Below are 17,348 nucleotides of genomic sequence, written 5' to 3'. Positions count from 1 at the left end.
CAGGAGGCAGTGGATGTCTTGTGGGATTCTGTCCCTTCCATCTCATGGAGCCTGGACAGGCCTGTGCTTAATCACTGCCCTTTGAGCCACAGATGTCACATGTCACCCTACAGGTGCTCAATGGAATTTCAGGGCTTCCCTGGTGTCATCTCATTCTTCTTGTAATAAAGTCACAGTACAGACAAAATGCAGATGTGTGTTGTCCTGCTGGAACCTTAGTACATGAAGAGAGCCAGCAGGCAGGGCAGCAAGTGGAGCAAGTGGGACCGAAGCTCCATGTGGTCAGGTTGCCATCAATCTCAAGTGGAGTTCTTCAGTGACTAGACACTCAAATCATCATACTTGGAAATCCCTATTGAATTGTGTGTTCTGCACTGCAATTAACATTTCATTATCAATGGTCTTGTACACATGCTGAGATCCACAGGGCCCTTTACACAAATTCTAGGTTTATTGCTGAAGAGGACTCGGCTCCAAAGTATTGTTTAATTAGAATTTTCACAAGGCTTGAAATTCGACTGGTTACATCAGGTACACCTATGCCTAAACAATGGTTTCATAAATCACAGTCATGAATGATCAGTAACTGAAAACAATGCCTGTTTGTACTGTTTTACTAATTTATTTTTGATCCAAAACAACTTTCTAGTGGTCCCATTTATACAACCAGGCATTTTACTGGAGCAGTTTGGATGAAGTACCTTTCTCAACTATAATTTGAACCCACAACCTTCCAGTTACAAGTCCAGAACCCTGAAAATCTGTCCAAATACAGTACTAAATTCTATTAACTTTTTCTAACATACATGCAAAGAAATATCCTTGTTTTGATGCTCAGTATAGAAATGTATTGGAAAAAAATAAAAGAATGCCTTTCCCCTAGTTTTTGACATTCCATTTATAAAGTACAGAACCAAGGCAAGAAATCAAACTGTCTTTGATCTGCGGTTAACCATCATGATAGGTAGCCATGGAAACCAACATCCGTATCTTTTTTTTATCATCTTCCCTATGTTAGTTCATGAAAGCATCCCCTGGCGAAGACCTGTCAGGATTAATAAACCTGCCAGATGTTAAGCTGCGTGGACACAAGACCCAGTAAGTTGAGAGTGTTTTACTAACAGTTTATAGGGCCTTAGCCCAGAATAAAAGTAGTAGAGTTGACAACTGTAAGACCCAATAAAAATCAAACCAAATATGACCTCAGGACGCGTTATTAAACACAGTTGAAATATAATATTCAAACAGATGAGACATGTTTGATAGAATTTAGAATTGAAGCTTTGTCAATAAACAGTCCATTAGCTGAATTTCTAATAAGGGTAATAATGGGGTCAGTGAATACTTATTTGTGGATCCCCTTCGAAGACTTAAATTTCTACCCACATTTACAGTTCAGATTCTTTAGGATGTCTGAAAAGTTGACAACACAGGTATTTTGCAATTCAGCAGGAAATCCCATTCTCACAGTTTTCAAGTAAAAATAATGAGATGATTATGCCAACCAAAACAACCACTAATGCTATTTAGTCTTTATTTAGTCAGAGGAAAGGGACATCTTTAGTTCCTGGAGTAGTTCAAATGGTATCTCCCACCATGTATTTTAAACTAGGATGAATGCACTGGCAGTTTGCAGCTAAATGCACGTTGGGTTGCCTCAGTGTAATTGCTACCTCATATTAAGATGATTATATGAAAATGATGCCCAGACCTGAGCCCTCTGATAAAGGTTGTAATTACAGTATAAATGGGGTAATCTGAAAGAAGCATAATCTGATGAGGAAGGGACTGCTGGCATGCTAATGACTTTGACTTTTATCATTAAGCACCAACAAACAAGTCTGAAAAATGTGTCTTGTTTTAGTGATGTCAATGCAGACACTATTATTAATTCTACCTATATCAGTGTGTATTAGAACCCTAGAATTTGCCAGACATAAATTCTGACTGTAATCAAAACTAAGAGAAGGTGATACCTAGATTATTGTTAGCTGTTATATATGCAAATCAAAGTATTAATGAACAACACACTACAATTACTCTTCATGTGATCAGTTTAAAAAACACTGAACTATGATTTCAATCTCAGCTAGGCCTCCCTTACTCATTTCTTAGGCATGAAACTGACCTGAAGAAGAAGACTATTATTTTCATTACTGTTTTCTTGTATTGGAGGTCTATTTTTTTCTGGTTTTCTTTCGATCACCAAAGAATAAAAACTCTGAACCCTTAAAGAATAGAAAATATGATTATGGTTATATTGTCCAGTGGCATAAAATCCCTAAAGCCTTCAATTTAGGAGAGCAATATTTTACACATATGATAAAAATGGAGGATAAATAGAAATTGAACTGGCTTTCAACTGGAGCCAGAGGAATGTTATTCCTCCCAGTGCCTTTGCTGGCTTGTGCTGTAACATTCCATCCATCCTGCATGAGGAGCACGTCTGTGTCATGACAAGTGTCAAATGTGACCACTTAATGCCAGTCAGTAGAAAACCATAACAATGCCAACAGATGGCAGTTTAGAGGAGGCTGGAATCGATTCCCCAGACAGTTAAAATGCATGCTACGTTTCTGAAAAGACACAGTTTGAAATCCTAATTAGTTCAAGAAACTGGGACAAGAGGCTTGTTTGTTAAAAAGTTAAAGAGACACAAACATTTGCTTCTGACATTTTCCCTTTTGAAATTCATGTTCTGCTTTTCATGAACTTGTGGCTTTGTTAATTATGAATGAGGACTTTTGTTATACTGGAAGAAAAAAAAAACAGTTTAATGGAAATTTCAAGAAAGCATTACAGACCAGCAGCAGCAAGACTCTGACAATAAGATACTGTGTTACAGAAAAAGAAAAGAACATACCTTAAAAAAAGTCATTTCAACTGAGAACTTGGTCACCACATACCTCTGTAGTGAGTGCTTGTGACAGTATGTAGAACAGTAAGAGCGACTGATAAAAAGATATCTTTGGGCAAATTAAATAAGAAAGCTGTTTCATCGAAAACTAATGTCTCATATTTATTCTTACCTGAGGTATTCATTCTGGCTCTGATTGTCATTACCAGTATTTCAGATAAAAACTTTTAGTTCCACACTAGGCCATATGTAACCATAGATGGGAAAATAGGAGCACTGTGATTCTTAGATGTCACAGTGTTAGGACATAGTCCTGGGTTTCACAAAAGTTGACTAATAAGGAAAATTAAGATTTTTTTCTCATTAAGAAGGCAAGCTATTAATAAAGGCACATCCTTAAAACACGAAAAGCAAAACAAAACTTACAAATGGCAATGAATAACAAGGTGCACATTCTGCAATTTAATTTTATTTCAAATTGTGAAATGTTTTTTTTTCCATAGTGTCCTTCATTTTTGCATTACAGTCAAGAAATTTGTATTTGTGAAAGCTCATTGAAAGTTTGAATTGCTTGAATAATGCAATACAAGATATGTCTGAAGCAAACTGAATTAAAGTTCTATGCATTTTAAAGTAAATCACACAATGTAAGGGTTTAGAGAGATGCTCTTCCATCAAAAGTTCACTGTTCATTTGTTACATTCACACAATATGGCACTATAAATAAGTGTCGGGTGGAGTGGTGGCACTGTTGCTAAGGATCTGTGCCTGTGGCTGGAAGGTTGCTGGTTCAAATCCTGTGGCCAGCAGAGAAATCCTACTCTGTTGGGCCCCTGAGCAAGGCCCTTAACCCCAACTGCTCCAGCGGTGCTGTACAATGGCTGACCCTGCGCTCTGACCCCAAGCTTCTCTCCCTGTCTGTGTCTCATTGAGAGCAGGCTGGGGTATGTGAAAAGATGAATTCCTAATGTAAGAAATTGTATATGGTTAATAAAGTGATCTTATCCTATTCTCATTTGTAATCTTTATACAAAAAAACTGAAGGTCAGCCTTTTTTTTTACACTTATATTTACTTCGAATTCATGGTAAGAGGTTTGGAGGTCAGTTTTGTTTTCTTGCATTTTGAAGTGCATGTTTGAATTAATAAAATTGGATCCTATTTATGTTTATTATGTACCATAAATACACATATTATAAATAATGCAGATTTTGATATACAGTATCATCTTAGTTTGGATTCAAATTGGAATGCACGCACAGAATTCCAGTAATTTTACCTTACTTTAATATTACTTTAAAATTCACGCTTCATTTACAGTCCCAACACAGAGCTGTACTTTGCAATACTTAAGTTTTTTATCTGAAATTGTACACTTATGTTTCCAGAGTATTTTTATTTTACTGATGTAATAGTAATTTTTATTTGTTTTACATTTATTTCTGTGGTCTTTTGCTTGCAGAAAAAAAAATGTCTTCTCAAATCTGCAGGGATTAAAAGGCATGAAAAATGGAATCACTGTACTGGCAGAATTATCTTACATACTTCAGTGACTTGTGGCTTTACTACATGAGCAGTGTAGAGATATAGACAATGTCTTGATCTCTAAAACTTTGTGCCCCAGTTGGGTAAAACTTTAAATCCTCATGCATATTTATCCTTTGTCAGAAGAGCCACTTGGTTACAGACCACTAAAGTTTGGACAGTGATTTTGTTTTTACCATATGATTAATATTTTTTCAAGAAGTGGATGCCTTGATTAATTTAAATTACAGTACATAAGAGAAAGAAGCCTAGAATGAACCATATCCTGCTCATTCACAGCCTCAGAGAGGTGTTAAAAGAGAGGGACAAAAGCAATCCTAACTTTATTGGTACCAACACCCTGACACTGCCTCCTGTTAAAACCCTCTCTTACAGAAAAGCAAGTTACAGGAGCCACTTTCTACAGGAGTAACCCATCACTGAACAACACAGCTGACCAATTCATCCCTGACATCCACAGTGCTGTCTATAACTTAACATCTGAGTGCTTGCTAAAGAACACACTTGGGTGAGCTCTGTTATACACAGTCTGCAAGAAGGTTAAGAACTTCACAAACACAAAATTATAGTTTGTACTAGAGATGTTGATCTAAAGATCCTTCACATGTCTTGCTTACAGAATGGCGACTTCCTGGTTCCTAACTGAACAGTTTTCTCAGGAATCAATATTACCCAAAATCAGAATCAGTCATTAAGACAGTTTTGAGTTGCATAACCAGATTAACATTTTACAAGGAACACATTTCAGGGTTATGGAGTGCCTTAAGAGCGTGTTGTCACTATGCATTATGTGAACTAATATTAGCTCACTGTTTCCCAACGTTCAGCTGTCAAAATACACTTTTCAATTTCCATTTTGCCTCATCTTTCAAATACTATTTATTCTTACCAGATCTGTGAGCCTCCAAATATCTCAATATGTGTTTATTCATTGCACTGTGTGACAAGAACAAAACAAGCATTCTTCCTCTCATAACCTTTCCACATGCTCACTGGGTGAAGTTCTATATGAATTCTAAGTGTTCTTCTTTAAGTAAGTAAGTTTATCATTACTTTTAACACCCATTAGTTCACTATTGATTTTACCTTCCAATCTGCATGATGTATTAAACTGGTGTCCATTTCTAACAGGTTCGTTTTTACGGGCTTCATCTCCTGCTCTGCATCTGGTCCTCCTTGCCTTATGTAATGCTAAATCAGTGTTCCTTCAGGGTGTTTACCTTGCTCACTGAGAGCTGTGTGGGTACTGTAGATGCACTTTTCCTAAGCAGGTACACCCCTCCTTGCCTTTGCATAGTTATCCTGAAAAGAGTATCTGATAAAGGAATGTTATCTAACTCTTAGAAATAATGCATGTGAGTTAGGCTTAATGAAATGTCAATATAATCAGTCTTGTGGAAGGTGTTACATTTATTTCATTCAAAGAATTGTATTTTATCAGTATGCACGGTACTTGTACCTTGTAAAACTGAACAACATTTCCTAGTAGTTTTGTGGTCAGATTTTATAATAATAATAATAATAATAATAATAATAATAATAATAATAATAATAATAATAATAATAATAATAATAATAATAATAATTGCTTACACTTATATAGCACTTTTCTGGACACTCCACTCAAAGTGCTTTACAGGTAATGGGTACTCCCCTCCACCACCACCAATGTGCAGCATCCACCTCAATGATGGGACGGCAGCCATAGTGCGCCAGAACGCTCACCACACATCAGCTATCAGTTGGTAGGAGAGCAAAGTAATGAAGCCAATTCATGGATGGGGATTATTAGGAGGCCATGATTGGTACTGTAAGGGCCAATGGGGAATTTGGCCGGGACGCCGGGGTTACACCCCTACTCTTTTCGAGAAACACCATGGGATTTTTAATGACCACAGAGAGTCAGGACCTCAGTTTTACGTCTCATCCGAAGGACGGCGCCTGTTTACGGTATAGTGTCCCCATCACATTACTGGGGCATTAGGACCCACATGGACCGCAGGGTGAGATTTAACTAAGCTGTATGACACTTGTGGATGCTTTTAAAATACAAGGCACTTGAAGGCAACCTGACTGGTATTTTTTCCAATTGCTCCATGGTAGATTTTAATTGAAACATCCAATGTCTGGGAAATTTTAACAAAACATACTATGTGAAAGTGCACAAAATGGCATAAAGATAAAGTGACGCTTTATGTGTGCTTTATAATCTTACTCAAAGTTGTATTAAAAGTAGGTCCAGCCGATAATCATCCAGTCTGTGAAATGACATATTATGATTTAGGAATCTTTTTTTAAATGTAATTGTTATCGATCGGAAATTATTATTTGCCCCCCGTTTTTACACACAACATATTTCCATAAGAGTAGCTGATTTGTCAGTGTTACAAGACACTGAGCCCAAGGCCTTGTCAGGCTGACAGCTTTGATTTTTATGTTTTGCCCAGTCATCCACAAAAACAGTACAACTGTGGTGTCAAGTAGAAGGCAGGCATGGCTACCTCTGACATTGCCCAGTCACTCAGACCTCTGAACAGGAATCCCAGCAGGGCAACCCAGACCTCCAGCAGCCCACTGCCTGCTGAGCTTCAGAGCACTGCAAGCAGAGACTTTTACACTGGATCCCCTCAATATCCTGTGATGCTGAACACTTCAGAATCCAACAGGCAGTAAGAGTAAAAAAAAATTCTTGTCAAGTTCTTAACACGCCCAGGTAAACAAGAAAGATGTAAGCACAAGGGAAAAAAGAAAGTTTGATTAGCTGCTCTTTATTTCCTAAAGACCAATAAAAACCAAAGTCAACATTTAGGTTCTCACAGACGGCTCATACCACCTGCAAAATGAGTCTGTGTTCTCACCGGTTAAAGCAAGACCTCAATTGTGTAAATAACTGGAATGAAAAAAAAACAGTCAAAGATCTCCAGTGATATTTCAGGACTAGCAGATAAAAGATGCGTTGCTTTTTTGGACAGTGCTGGTTTGTAAATAACACATACTGTATATATGTAACGTGTATACAGTATATCAATCTTATAGCTTCCACCCATAAATAAACAAAGGCACCTGAAAATGTTGATGTAAAAAAATGAAAAAAAGGTTCCCCAATCATTTCAATAATGCCTAAACATACAGGTGGATTAAACATGATTATATTATTATATTTGATTATATAATTGTATTATTAAATAAATATAAACACAATATATTAACAGACAAAAACTCTTTTTCATTCTTGCAATTTCAGTTTTTCTGATGAGGGTACTGCTTTATTTAAGCACAAATGTTGTTTCTTTGTAGACAAACTACATAAAGTAGGGAATCTAAAAAAAAACATACAGTACATATATGTTATACTGAAAAATAACAAGACTGCCATTATTCAGTCCAAGAGTTGTAGAACTACTGTTAGATTCACTGTAATTTTTTCCATTTCTAAAGCACTTTTCACACCAAAGCATTCTCCATACAGGAGGGGACACACTCCACTCAGCACTCAAGTGTAGCTTCCACCTGGGTGACACACAGCAGCCCCTCTGCGCGACAGGTCAGGTAGAGGCAAGAGAAACTGAGTCATTAAACAGAACAAGCTATCAAGCACAGCAAACACCAGAATTCCTCTTCAATTAAACAGAAGGGCCAAAAGGGACAATCCAAGCAAAGCAATGAAAATGTTAGGTTTTATGTGGATTCAGACAGTAGAAACCTGGAAGACTCATCAATCACTCGCCACTGATCAAGTTTTAATGGTACTTACTGTAGGTGGCAGTTTCTGCTTACCCATTTATAGGGGAATGAATAAATAATTAAAAAAAAATAAACCATGAGGAACAAGGAGCTTTTGAAATAAGTCAGGGAAAAAGTGGTAAAGAGGCACAAATCAGCTTTAAGTTACTTACCTCCTTTAAGCATTGTCAAGACGATCATTAAGAAGAACTTGATTTATACCATTTAGACACTACCTACATCAGACTGCCCATTCACATTGTGCAACCAGGAAAGAGCAGGAATCTGGTTTGTTACTACTGTGAAGCCAACAGCCTCTTTGAAAGATTTGCAAAGTTCTTGTCTCAGGAGTTACTGTACACACATCAATGATATCCCTACAGAAACCATGCCTGTATGGTTGAGTGGAAAGCTTTAGTGAAAAAGACTCATCTCAAATCTGTCAAGCACAGCAGTGGCAGTATCGTGACACAGGGCGGCTTCTCATCAGCAGGGACTGAGTGATGCTGGAGAAACCTACAGGCAAATCACAAAAACCCAAGAATCTAAGAGTAAAAATGTTTAGAAATGACATTTCAGCAGGGGCAACGATCCAAAGCACAAGGCCAAAACCACACTGAGTAGTCTGACAGGAAGAGAGTGGAGGTCCTCAAGTAGCGCAGTTAAATGTCTTTGGGTTCCCTGTTGTGTCTTAATTGAAATGTTATTAAGTAATGTATATGCAGTAAGAAAAAGTGGGAAGAGAAAAAAAGTCTGAAATACTGCATTTATGTTTATTGAGATTATACCAAATACGATTTCTATTAAAATAATATAAATGTATCTTTTAATGCTAGACAAAAAAAGTAAAAAAAAAAAATCAGCAGTCATTAAAAATATGCCTGTTCCACCAAAACAAGTCTAGAAAAAACAAGCTTAACGAAACTGTGCAATTTTACAGTGTTACACACATCAATTTAAAGCAAGAACTGTACATAAATTCTGGAAACCACCGTACCAAGATAATAAATAATTCTATCTTCATATTAAGGAAATCCATAACAAAAACAAAACTGGCTGGTCATTTGTATCCTCTGTTGTAACTGAACTTGTACACAAATCCATATAGGAAACGCAGTGATTCACGAAATACCTTGTGGAGACACTGCACTGCCTCAGCTTGCCTTCTACCAGATTTAAGAGTAACAAACATAATGGCTCAGTTCAGGTCTCAACCTAGATATCTATAATTGGCTTCATTATTTTGGTGTCTGCATCAGATTAAGCATCTTTAATATCAGCTTATTAGCAAACAGAGCAGCTGTTAACGCTGAGTCTAAATGTAGACAGCATGGCATCCTTGATTGAAAAAACAACCCTCTTACAATCGACTACTGCCCGTGTACAGGAGATGCAGGATGAAGCACGTTGCGGCCATTAAGAGGGATACTAGACCTATCAACATTTTCTGAAGCCACAGGCAGTGATCGATCTGCTCTTCAAGCCTTTTACTGCTGGCCATGACTCTGATGAGCTGCAGGGATGAAGAGAAAACAGAAGAGAGCGATTCAGTTGAAAGGGTATCATGACAAATATGGGTCATGCCAATTTCATTCATTATCGAAAAGCCACAATTGTCGCAGTGAGTCAAACTTTTTTTCTTCTTCTAATTCGATTACCTTATCATCGTTTGCAAAATTTGCTAAATTTACAAAAGTCTATTGTTACTTTGTATCTCAAGGATGAGAACAAGAGGCTTCTCTGTGTATAGTCCAATTTCTTTTACTCTACAAGAGAGGAACTGCTTTGTTCATCATCACCAACTTCACACAAATGCTGCATAAGTAACTTTAAGAATTCCATGTTATCCTAGCTGTTATTTCCTTAATTCTTTCATCCTAAACAAACACTGTATACGTGTACCCCTCGATGAAAGTATACAGTTACACAAATTCTATTCTGGTGACTAAAAAATGAGCGATTTCTTGTATTCTTGCAAATAATAATCATGCCAATGAAATGTCTAATTGCCTCAGATTTTTACATATTCTGGAACTTGGTTTGGAATGACTTGAAAATAAGCAAATGTGTCTGCTTCTTCAGACTAGTTCTCTATTTACTGCAGGCATCCCATGAGTGGGATGTGAGGCTTCAAAGCCAGTCCGTGCGTCAGTGGTCTAATGCAAAGTGTGCACCTGAAAATAGGCACATCTGCATGTTTACAAAGCACTCCAATCGGCCAGAAGAATGTCAAACATTGCATGAGTTTCATGAGATAATAAATACATGCGGAAAAAAGAAAAAGTAATGACATTTCTGTCCAGCTTTTACTTTAATTATTTAATGTCTGAGAAACAACACCTACTTTAGAATGCAGATCTTCAGGGCTGGTTTTCCCATTGCTGAGTGGGATGTCTTTGGATAAACTGGTGGGGATACTTCTTTCAATAATGTGACACCTTAATCTATTGGTATACGGTAAGAAAAATAAGAAATAAGAGCACTTAGGAGAGGAGTCCACAGTGGAGTACAATACTCTCACTTCATGATCTCCAGCTGCCATGCTGCGTTTTCTGTTTTACAATTATGAAAAGAGATTGTGAAAACATCACTGCTTTTCTGCACTGTTTAATGCTGGATCACACTGCCATCTCACTGAGTCTCCCGACCTCTGCCCCTTCCCAACACCCTCTCCAAAGAAAACCAGAAGATCCTGTTGGCTCACTTAAATATAACACAGGTGCTTCATTTAAAAGCTGTGCTACAATGTATGATTTGTATTGCCTTTCCTCACGTCTGCCTGCTGAAGTTTCTGTCTAAACGTTTGAATGCCTAATTGACTTACATTACTAACATAATCGACTGATGCCTTGAAGCACCGGGATCCAGTGTACATTGTAATGTACAATATTTTCACAAACCTAAGCTGCCTTTCCAAGGTATTGGAACAAATGTGCAAACTACTAATACTTTAATGTCTATGGAGCTGTACTGTAGTGTCATAAAAAAGTGGACTGATAAACCAAGGAATAGTATTCCTGAACATGGCCAGTCCTTAGCTGCTTCATCCATTAACGTCTGACAATTAAATGTTGCCTGGCATGGTGACACACAGGCAACCACCCTGTCATCACAGCCATTGATTTCCTGACTCCTGATCCCTGCTGACATTTGCTTTATTTTCTAGTTGTCAGTCTCCATGATCAGTTTCCTGAACTGACAGAATCTTAAGCAGGATATCCTAGAGGCACAGTGACTTCAGTCTGAATGCAGGTGAAGTCTATTGATGAAGCGTTTTAGATCATCTGTAAAATTAACAGGCAGGATGAAATGCCAGACTACTGGTCAAGATTTTAATGCTGAAAGGCTGATATCTGTCACTGAGCCTAAATACCAACATTGTGCCTCTGATCTTGAGGCATGAAGCCTGGCCACAAAGACTTAAGCCATAATATAATCTTTAGAGACATTCTGTGTGGTAAACAACAGAACACACACTTTATTAAATCAGAAGATCTGAAAGTACTGATCTTTATTAAATCTATCAATTTAAGGCCCCAAGTGGAATATTGTCTTTATGTTTGCTCAAAGTCAGCTTAAATTACCAAGATCTTTGTTAAAAGCTTTAACCTTTAACAGACAGGAGACTAAGCTGTCCCACTCTGACTATTTACCTGTGTTCCATTATTTTGCTTTTTGGCACTTCTTTCCAGAACTGGGCAAGCTCTTGAGAACCTGTTCCAGGACCCTGGTCCATTTCAGCTGCCATTATCAAGAATCGATCCTGGGGAGAGGCCTGGAACCCTGAAAACAAATTCCCCCCCCCGCCCCACGATCAGTTATAGATCAGATCGAAGACACTATTGCAGACACGACTTTGAAACATTATCTCGTTCTGTTTCCTGTTTCACATGTAAAAGATCTAGCAGTCTCAGCAGCATCACATGTGACTCTGATTAAGATTACCAAGGCTTAATAAATAAGTGGAAGAGAAACAATTAGAAATGGAAAAATGCTGTATATAAAATATAGAAAATGCTGCAGCCCATTGCAATGTGAAGAGTACAATGCAGTGTATTGCAGACAGCGTGAGGTGTACAATGCAGTGTATTGCAGACAGCTTGAGGAGTACAACAAGCAATACCTCCATGAAGAGACACGATGATGTCTACAGAAACACCAGGCTCACAGCTGGTGTTACTTGGCTTAACTCTGTATTTTTCAGGTGCAGTTGTTCGAACCTAAATAGCAAGAGCAAAATAACTATATTATTAGTTATGGTTATAACTATGACCATATATTATATTGAATAACTATAACTCCATCTAGTTAAAAAAATATAACAAATATTAATTGCCGTAATGCATTATCAACACCTTAGCAGTTTTAACACGTTCATGTGGACATATAAATAATTATACATTTAATACTTAAAGTGCCCTTCACTGAATACTAAACCCAAGATAACAAGGCAAAAGAGATGGACGCACCTTAAAGGCTACGTGATTTTTGGTCACATTGTTCAAGATAATCAGACATTTCCTTTCACAGTCTTTTGATCCAAAGCAAATTTCCTCTGCCGGGCTAAAAACACAAAGCAATAATTATTTGAAGTAGTTTTTTCTCATTAGGATTTTTAATTTAAATTATTTTCCTAATAATTCTGATCTGTTTTTCTCTTGAATTTTGTTGGTTGCAAGGTCACATTAAAGATGGAAAAATGTCTGACATGATTTATCTTATTTCTGGATTAACATCACAAAAAATTGCAATTTCAATAAGGGCGTGTAGACTTTGTATATCCACTGTACATATAAAATAATTATAACAAATAATTTACAAATGTTACAATGAATTGCTATAATTAAGTTCTTAAAAAAAACATGTTTGATGAGAAAGTAATCCAAAAATGTCTCTAGGCATATTTCTAAGACTCAAGTTATGTCCTACATTCTTCTTGGCATCAAAAACATTTTCTTCTTATGTTTTAGGAATCCAGGTTTTAGGCTAAATAGCAACACTACCTTATCTGGGACCTTTTCTAGATTTGAACCTGTATCTTCAGTACTTCATTATGTTAACCATGCTGCACTAAACTGATAATATACACCTGGGGCTGAGATATTACCCTGGCCTGAGGCCTATGACCAAGTTGTTGGTAAATGTAATAACTCATTGGAGACTCAGTGGCAATTCTGAAACAACGTGAAAATCACGTAGGTTATGTCACAGGTACAGCACACTCTAAGCAGTCCCAGACTAAGCACTGACTGTGCAGTCTGAACAATTTTTACAATAAATTCTAACATTAAATAATAGTCCCATAATAAACCACAACTGTATCAATAACGTTTGATAGAAAAACGTTGTATAGAAAAAAAGAAATGTGTGACAGTTAGATCTGCAGATTTCAAAAGTGAAAAAAAACACAACATGTGATACCTTTCTTATAATATTGCAGAAAAAAAGCTAATCAATACCAAAAACTACTAGCTGTAGTTTTGATCCTAAAGTGTATTAAAACAATTTTATTTTATTTTTTTCATTTTAATTCCAAATAATCTCATAATATGAACAGTTCAAATTCATATTTGCTTCCAGTTTATTGTAATTACAGGCCAATTATGTTCAATTGTTTTTGAGCCTTTTGTAAAATTACATCTTTAAACGATACAATAAGCAATACTACGTTTATATTTGCAAATCATTCCAAATAATCATCTCATTACTTTGTTATAAGCTACGGAATAAAAATTCAATAAAATTGATTTCTGAGAGAAAAGTAATTTCCCAGATGTTTTTAAAATAGTTTATGCTGTTCGGAAACTAGAATGGTATTTTTACAGATACTTCTGAACAGACACATATAAAAGTACAACATTTAATCTGCATAAAGGAAGAATATACAGTATGTAAAAAACATTGAATACCTTATGTGAAGCAATGCCCCTTTGAATGTCGACATGGGTTTTCTGGCTGTTTTGGTCTTACTTACTGCATCCCCTTTGTCATATTCGTCTTGTCTTAAACTTTCTTCCAGAAAAGTCACCTATAAACAACAGTAAAGTCCTGTTAAATCAATTTTGTTCTTGTATGACCATTTGCACCAAGTAAAATCAATTCAATGTAATTGATGGCATTCATCAATTTTGCCACTTTGTCTTCTAGATATCATTAACCATTAAATAGTGACACAGTCTCAGAGCATAATGATCTTAAGTTCCTCATACTAATTGACCCCAAAATACTGTATAAACAACTTGCAGCAGTTGTTTTAGTGTCACTGCTTGTGTCATAAGTATAAATAACATGCATCTAATCTTTTTAGCTTTGATTAATGATAAAGACACAGTAGACTTGTACTGTAACATATTTCATCCCCCCCAACCATGTTGTTAAATTGGTGAATCTATCCCTTAAATTCTGAGAAGCTTAACATGGTTTTCAAAATCTAAAAAGCTCAGTGAGCACTTACGAAAAATGCTTATTGAAACATACAGTAAATATCATGAATAACCTTCACTTTAAAAGTTGCATTAGAATAAAAGGACAAACATCTTATTTGGGAGAAAAGTCTAAGTGTTTTTGGCAAAGTCACTTCATGGAACTGATTTGGAACACATCATGAAGAGTCCCCTCTGACCCTTTTCAAACAGAACTGAACGACGGTGATTGCTAAGGAAAACAGAGGGGAGGAATACAAGAGTGCTTTCAGAATAAATAGTACTTGGGAAAATGCTTATGAAACTGACATTGACAGGATCAAAACTTTTTACTAAGTAACTTCAGGCCAATACTCTTTGTTCTAAATAGTCTTCAGTTCCCTTTTAGCAGTATTAGTGAAATAAATAGCCATCACATGACTTTGTCTGGTGTTTTCCTGATAGAAACATGCTGCATTCAGCTCTTTAACAACATTGTACGGCTCACAAATGCAACAGAATAAAATAACTAACAAGTTATTTAGTATTTGAACTACTGTTTAAGATATTTTGAAGAAGTGCATTAACGACAGCAATGACAGGTCCTACACAATGCTGCTGCAAAGGCGTACAAAATTAAATGTGGCAAAGCAAAGGCGAAGATCATTTTAAGATGAAAATTAAGGCAAAGCGATAAACTGAAATTCATGATGAACAGTGCTTTTATGCCATTTTAAATGCCAGATTCTGACTGAATTAAAAAGGATGATCTCGCCTTCTGCTACTCTGTTAAACGTGTGTGAATTAGAAGTCATGTTCAATAAGGGGCTAGAGGCTGTGGATAAAAATATTATTCTACCAGACTCTATAATCCACAAGGGGAACAGAACTGGTGATGAGCCTGTTTTCAAAAGCACCTTTGCACACTCAGAATAATAACACACCACCGTTTATTCAAGTGGCATTAAGGGTTGAAAATAGTACAATTTCGTGGTAGAAGCTTTGGAATAAAGGCTCTTCCAGATCATGAAATACTGGGCTATAAAAATCCAAGAAAGCATATCATACCTAAGAAAGTCATGACTTGAACCCACCCAAAACAAGAGAAAGTTGACCTGGATAAAAAAAGCTTCTTCAAGCCTCTGCCTTGAATGTTCAATGACACAAACTCTGGCTGAAGAAAATGAAACTTTGTGTCATCTTCAAAAAGCATAATCTGCCTGACTAATACTAATTATTAGTCTAGACTAGTTATAATTTTCAAGAGAAAAACGATTCCTTTTTATTGGAAAAAAAGGTACTTTCTTAACTTAAAATAAATGTGTTTGATACTATACAACTGTTTATTTGGAAAATATGCCATTTAAGAACAGTTGTATTCATGAAAATGATCTTTTGTATAATGGATTTAGGGGGAACTGAAGGAACAAGTTTAATAACATAGATTTCTACTTCTTGAATACTTACTGGGCTTGTTTTCAGCAAATTGTTCGGACCAATAGAGAACAAATTCAGTGAAGCTATTCAAGATTAATTCACCATATACTGGGATGGCCTTTAAGGACCTCACCAATCAGACTAGAAGAACGGACAATACTCAAAACTGTTGAGGTAACAATCATATTTACTACAAAGAAAGAAAAACTTCTGACAACCAGATTAGCTTTTTCTTGAGCAACAACATTTGATAAAACATTTAACAAAATAAACAGAATTCGAGAGCGAGTTTCATTTTGAAAATTTTATTTTTTTTCATTCTTTGAAATTCTCGTGTCAGAATAAATGATTTTTTGCATTGATTGTGCGTTAAGTGGTAGTTAAGTTACAGTACTTCTGAAACAATCTTTATAAGACCATTCTGAAATCTGACATCCAGCAGCTTTGATAAAATATTAGTACAATTGTAAAGAAATCATCAAAATATGAATATATTAATGAAATGTACTGGTTATAGAGTTAAAACATTCAATAATCAAGAAATATTAGGGACCTCTGTTAACATCAAAGTTTTACATAAACACCTAGATCTGGATTCTTTGCACACTTGGACTCTTGTCCAACTATTAATCAATATTATTGCTATAGATCATTTTGATAACATGACACACTGTAATCAGTCTTACTCATACAAAAATAGAACAATCAAATATGTTAGTTAACAACAAGCAAAAATTCAAAAAAGCATTCCAGTATAATCACAATTTAATAAAACACGTCTTTGCCTTGCACTGCCACGGCAATAGAGCAGATTTTTTCCATTTTCAATTTGAGCTCATCTTAAAAACCCTTTCTGGTCTGGGAGGTTATTGATTGAAATGTATCATTTTACATTTTTCTGTTTTTCCCCAAATCGAAAATTGGACATTGGCACAAAGCTCTTTGTTTTTAAAAAGTAAAAAAAAAAAATACACTTCACAAGTCTGATTTTTCTTTTACGTTTCTTCCACCATTGAATTATAAAGAATTATAAAGAATCAATACATATGGTAATCAAATTAATCAAAAGACTGCAATGAAATGTGTGCAAAGTCTGAAAATAAGAGGCATTACACAACAGGGACCTCCATAACACCTGAAATTCAAGATTTCATCTGCGTCACAAATTAACCAGGCAAAATAAAGGGGAGATATGCTTACTGTTGATTGTTTCATTAACTTAGTGTTCCGGCTACACTTGGCCCTTAGCTGTAATTAATATTCATGTACGTGATGTTGAAATTTTAGAAGACTGTGAAAAATGATAAATGGCGCTCTTTCTTTTTTCATATCATCAAAAGCCAGTATTGTTTATTTTGCAGATAACATTCCAGAACATAAACTGAG

At 36.0% G+C, this 17,348-nt stretch overlaps 1 protein-coding gene across 1 annotated transcript in view; it reads right to left on the bottom strand.

Annotated features, from left to right (window-relative positions):
* Nucleotides 1-8,878: 8,878 nt before the first annotated feature.
* Nucleotides 8,879-17,348, bottom strand: part of mospd2 (motile sperm domain containing 2) — a 31,199-nt gene continuing 22,729 nt past the window's right edge. The window contains exons 10-15 of the mRNA XM_006638009.3: nucleotides 14,034-14,152; nucleotides 12,594-12,687; nucleotides 12,248-12,344; nucleotides 11,778-11,907; nucleotides 10,469-10,568; nucleotides 8,879-9,637 (exon numbers count right to left, since the gene is read on the bottom strand). Of these exons, the coding sequence (XP_006638072.1) occupies nucleotides 9,485-9,637; nucleotides 10,469-10,568; nucleotides 11,778-11,907; nucleotides 12,248-12,344; nucleotides 12,594-12,687; nucleotides 14,034-14,152 (693 nt within the window). The 3' untranslated portion in view covers nucleotides 8,879-9,484. The remainder of the gene's footprint in view (nucleotides 9,638-10,468; nucleotides 10,569-11,777; nucleotides 11,908-12,247; nucleotides 12,345-12,593; nucleotides 12,688-14,033; nucleotides 14,153-17,348) is intronic.

The sequence above is a fragment of the Lepisosteus oculatus genome, chromosome 13 (assembly GCF_040954835.1).
Source record: "Lepisosteus oculatus isolate fLepOcu1 chromosome 13, fLepOcu1.hap2, whole genome shotgun sequence".
Classification (NCBI taxonomy): domain Eukaryota; kingdom Metazoa; phylum Chordata; class Actinopteri; order Semionotiformes; family Lepisosteidae; genus Lepisosteus; species Lepisosteus oculatus.
Note: the sequence above shows the minus strand (reverse complement) of the source record. Positions and strands in the feature narration are given on the sequence as shown.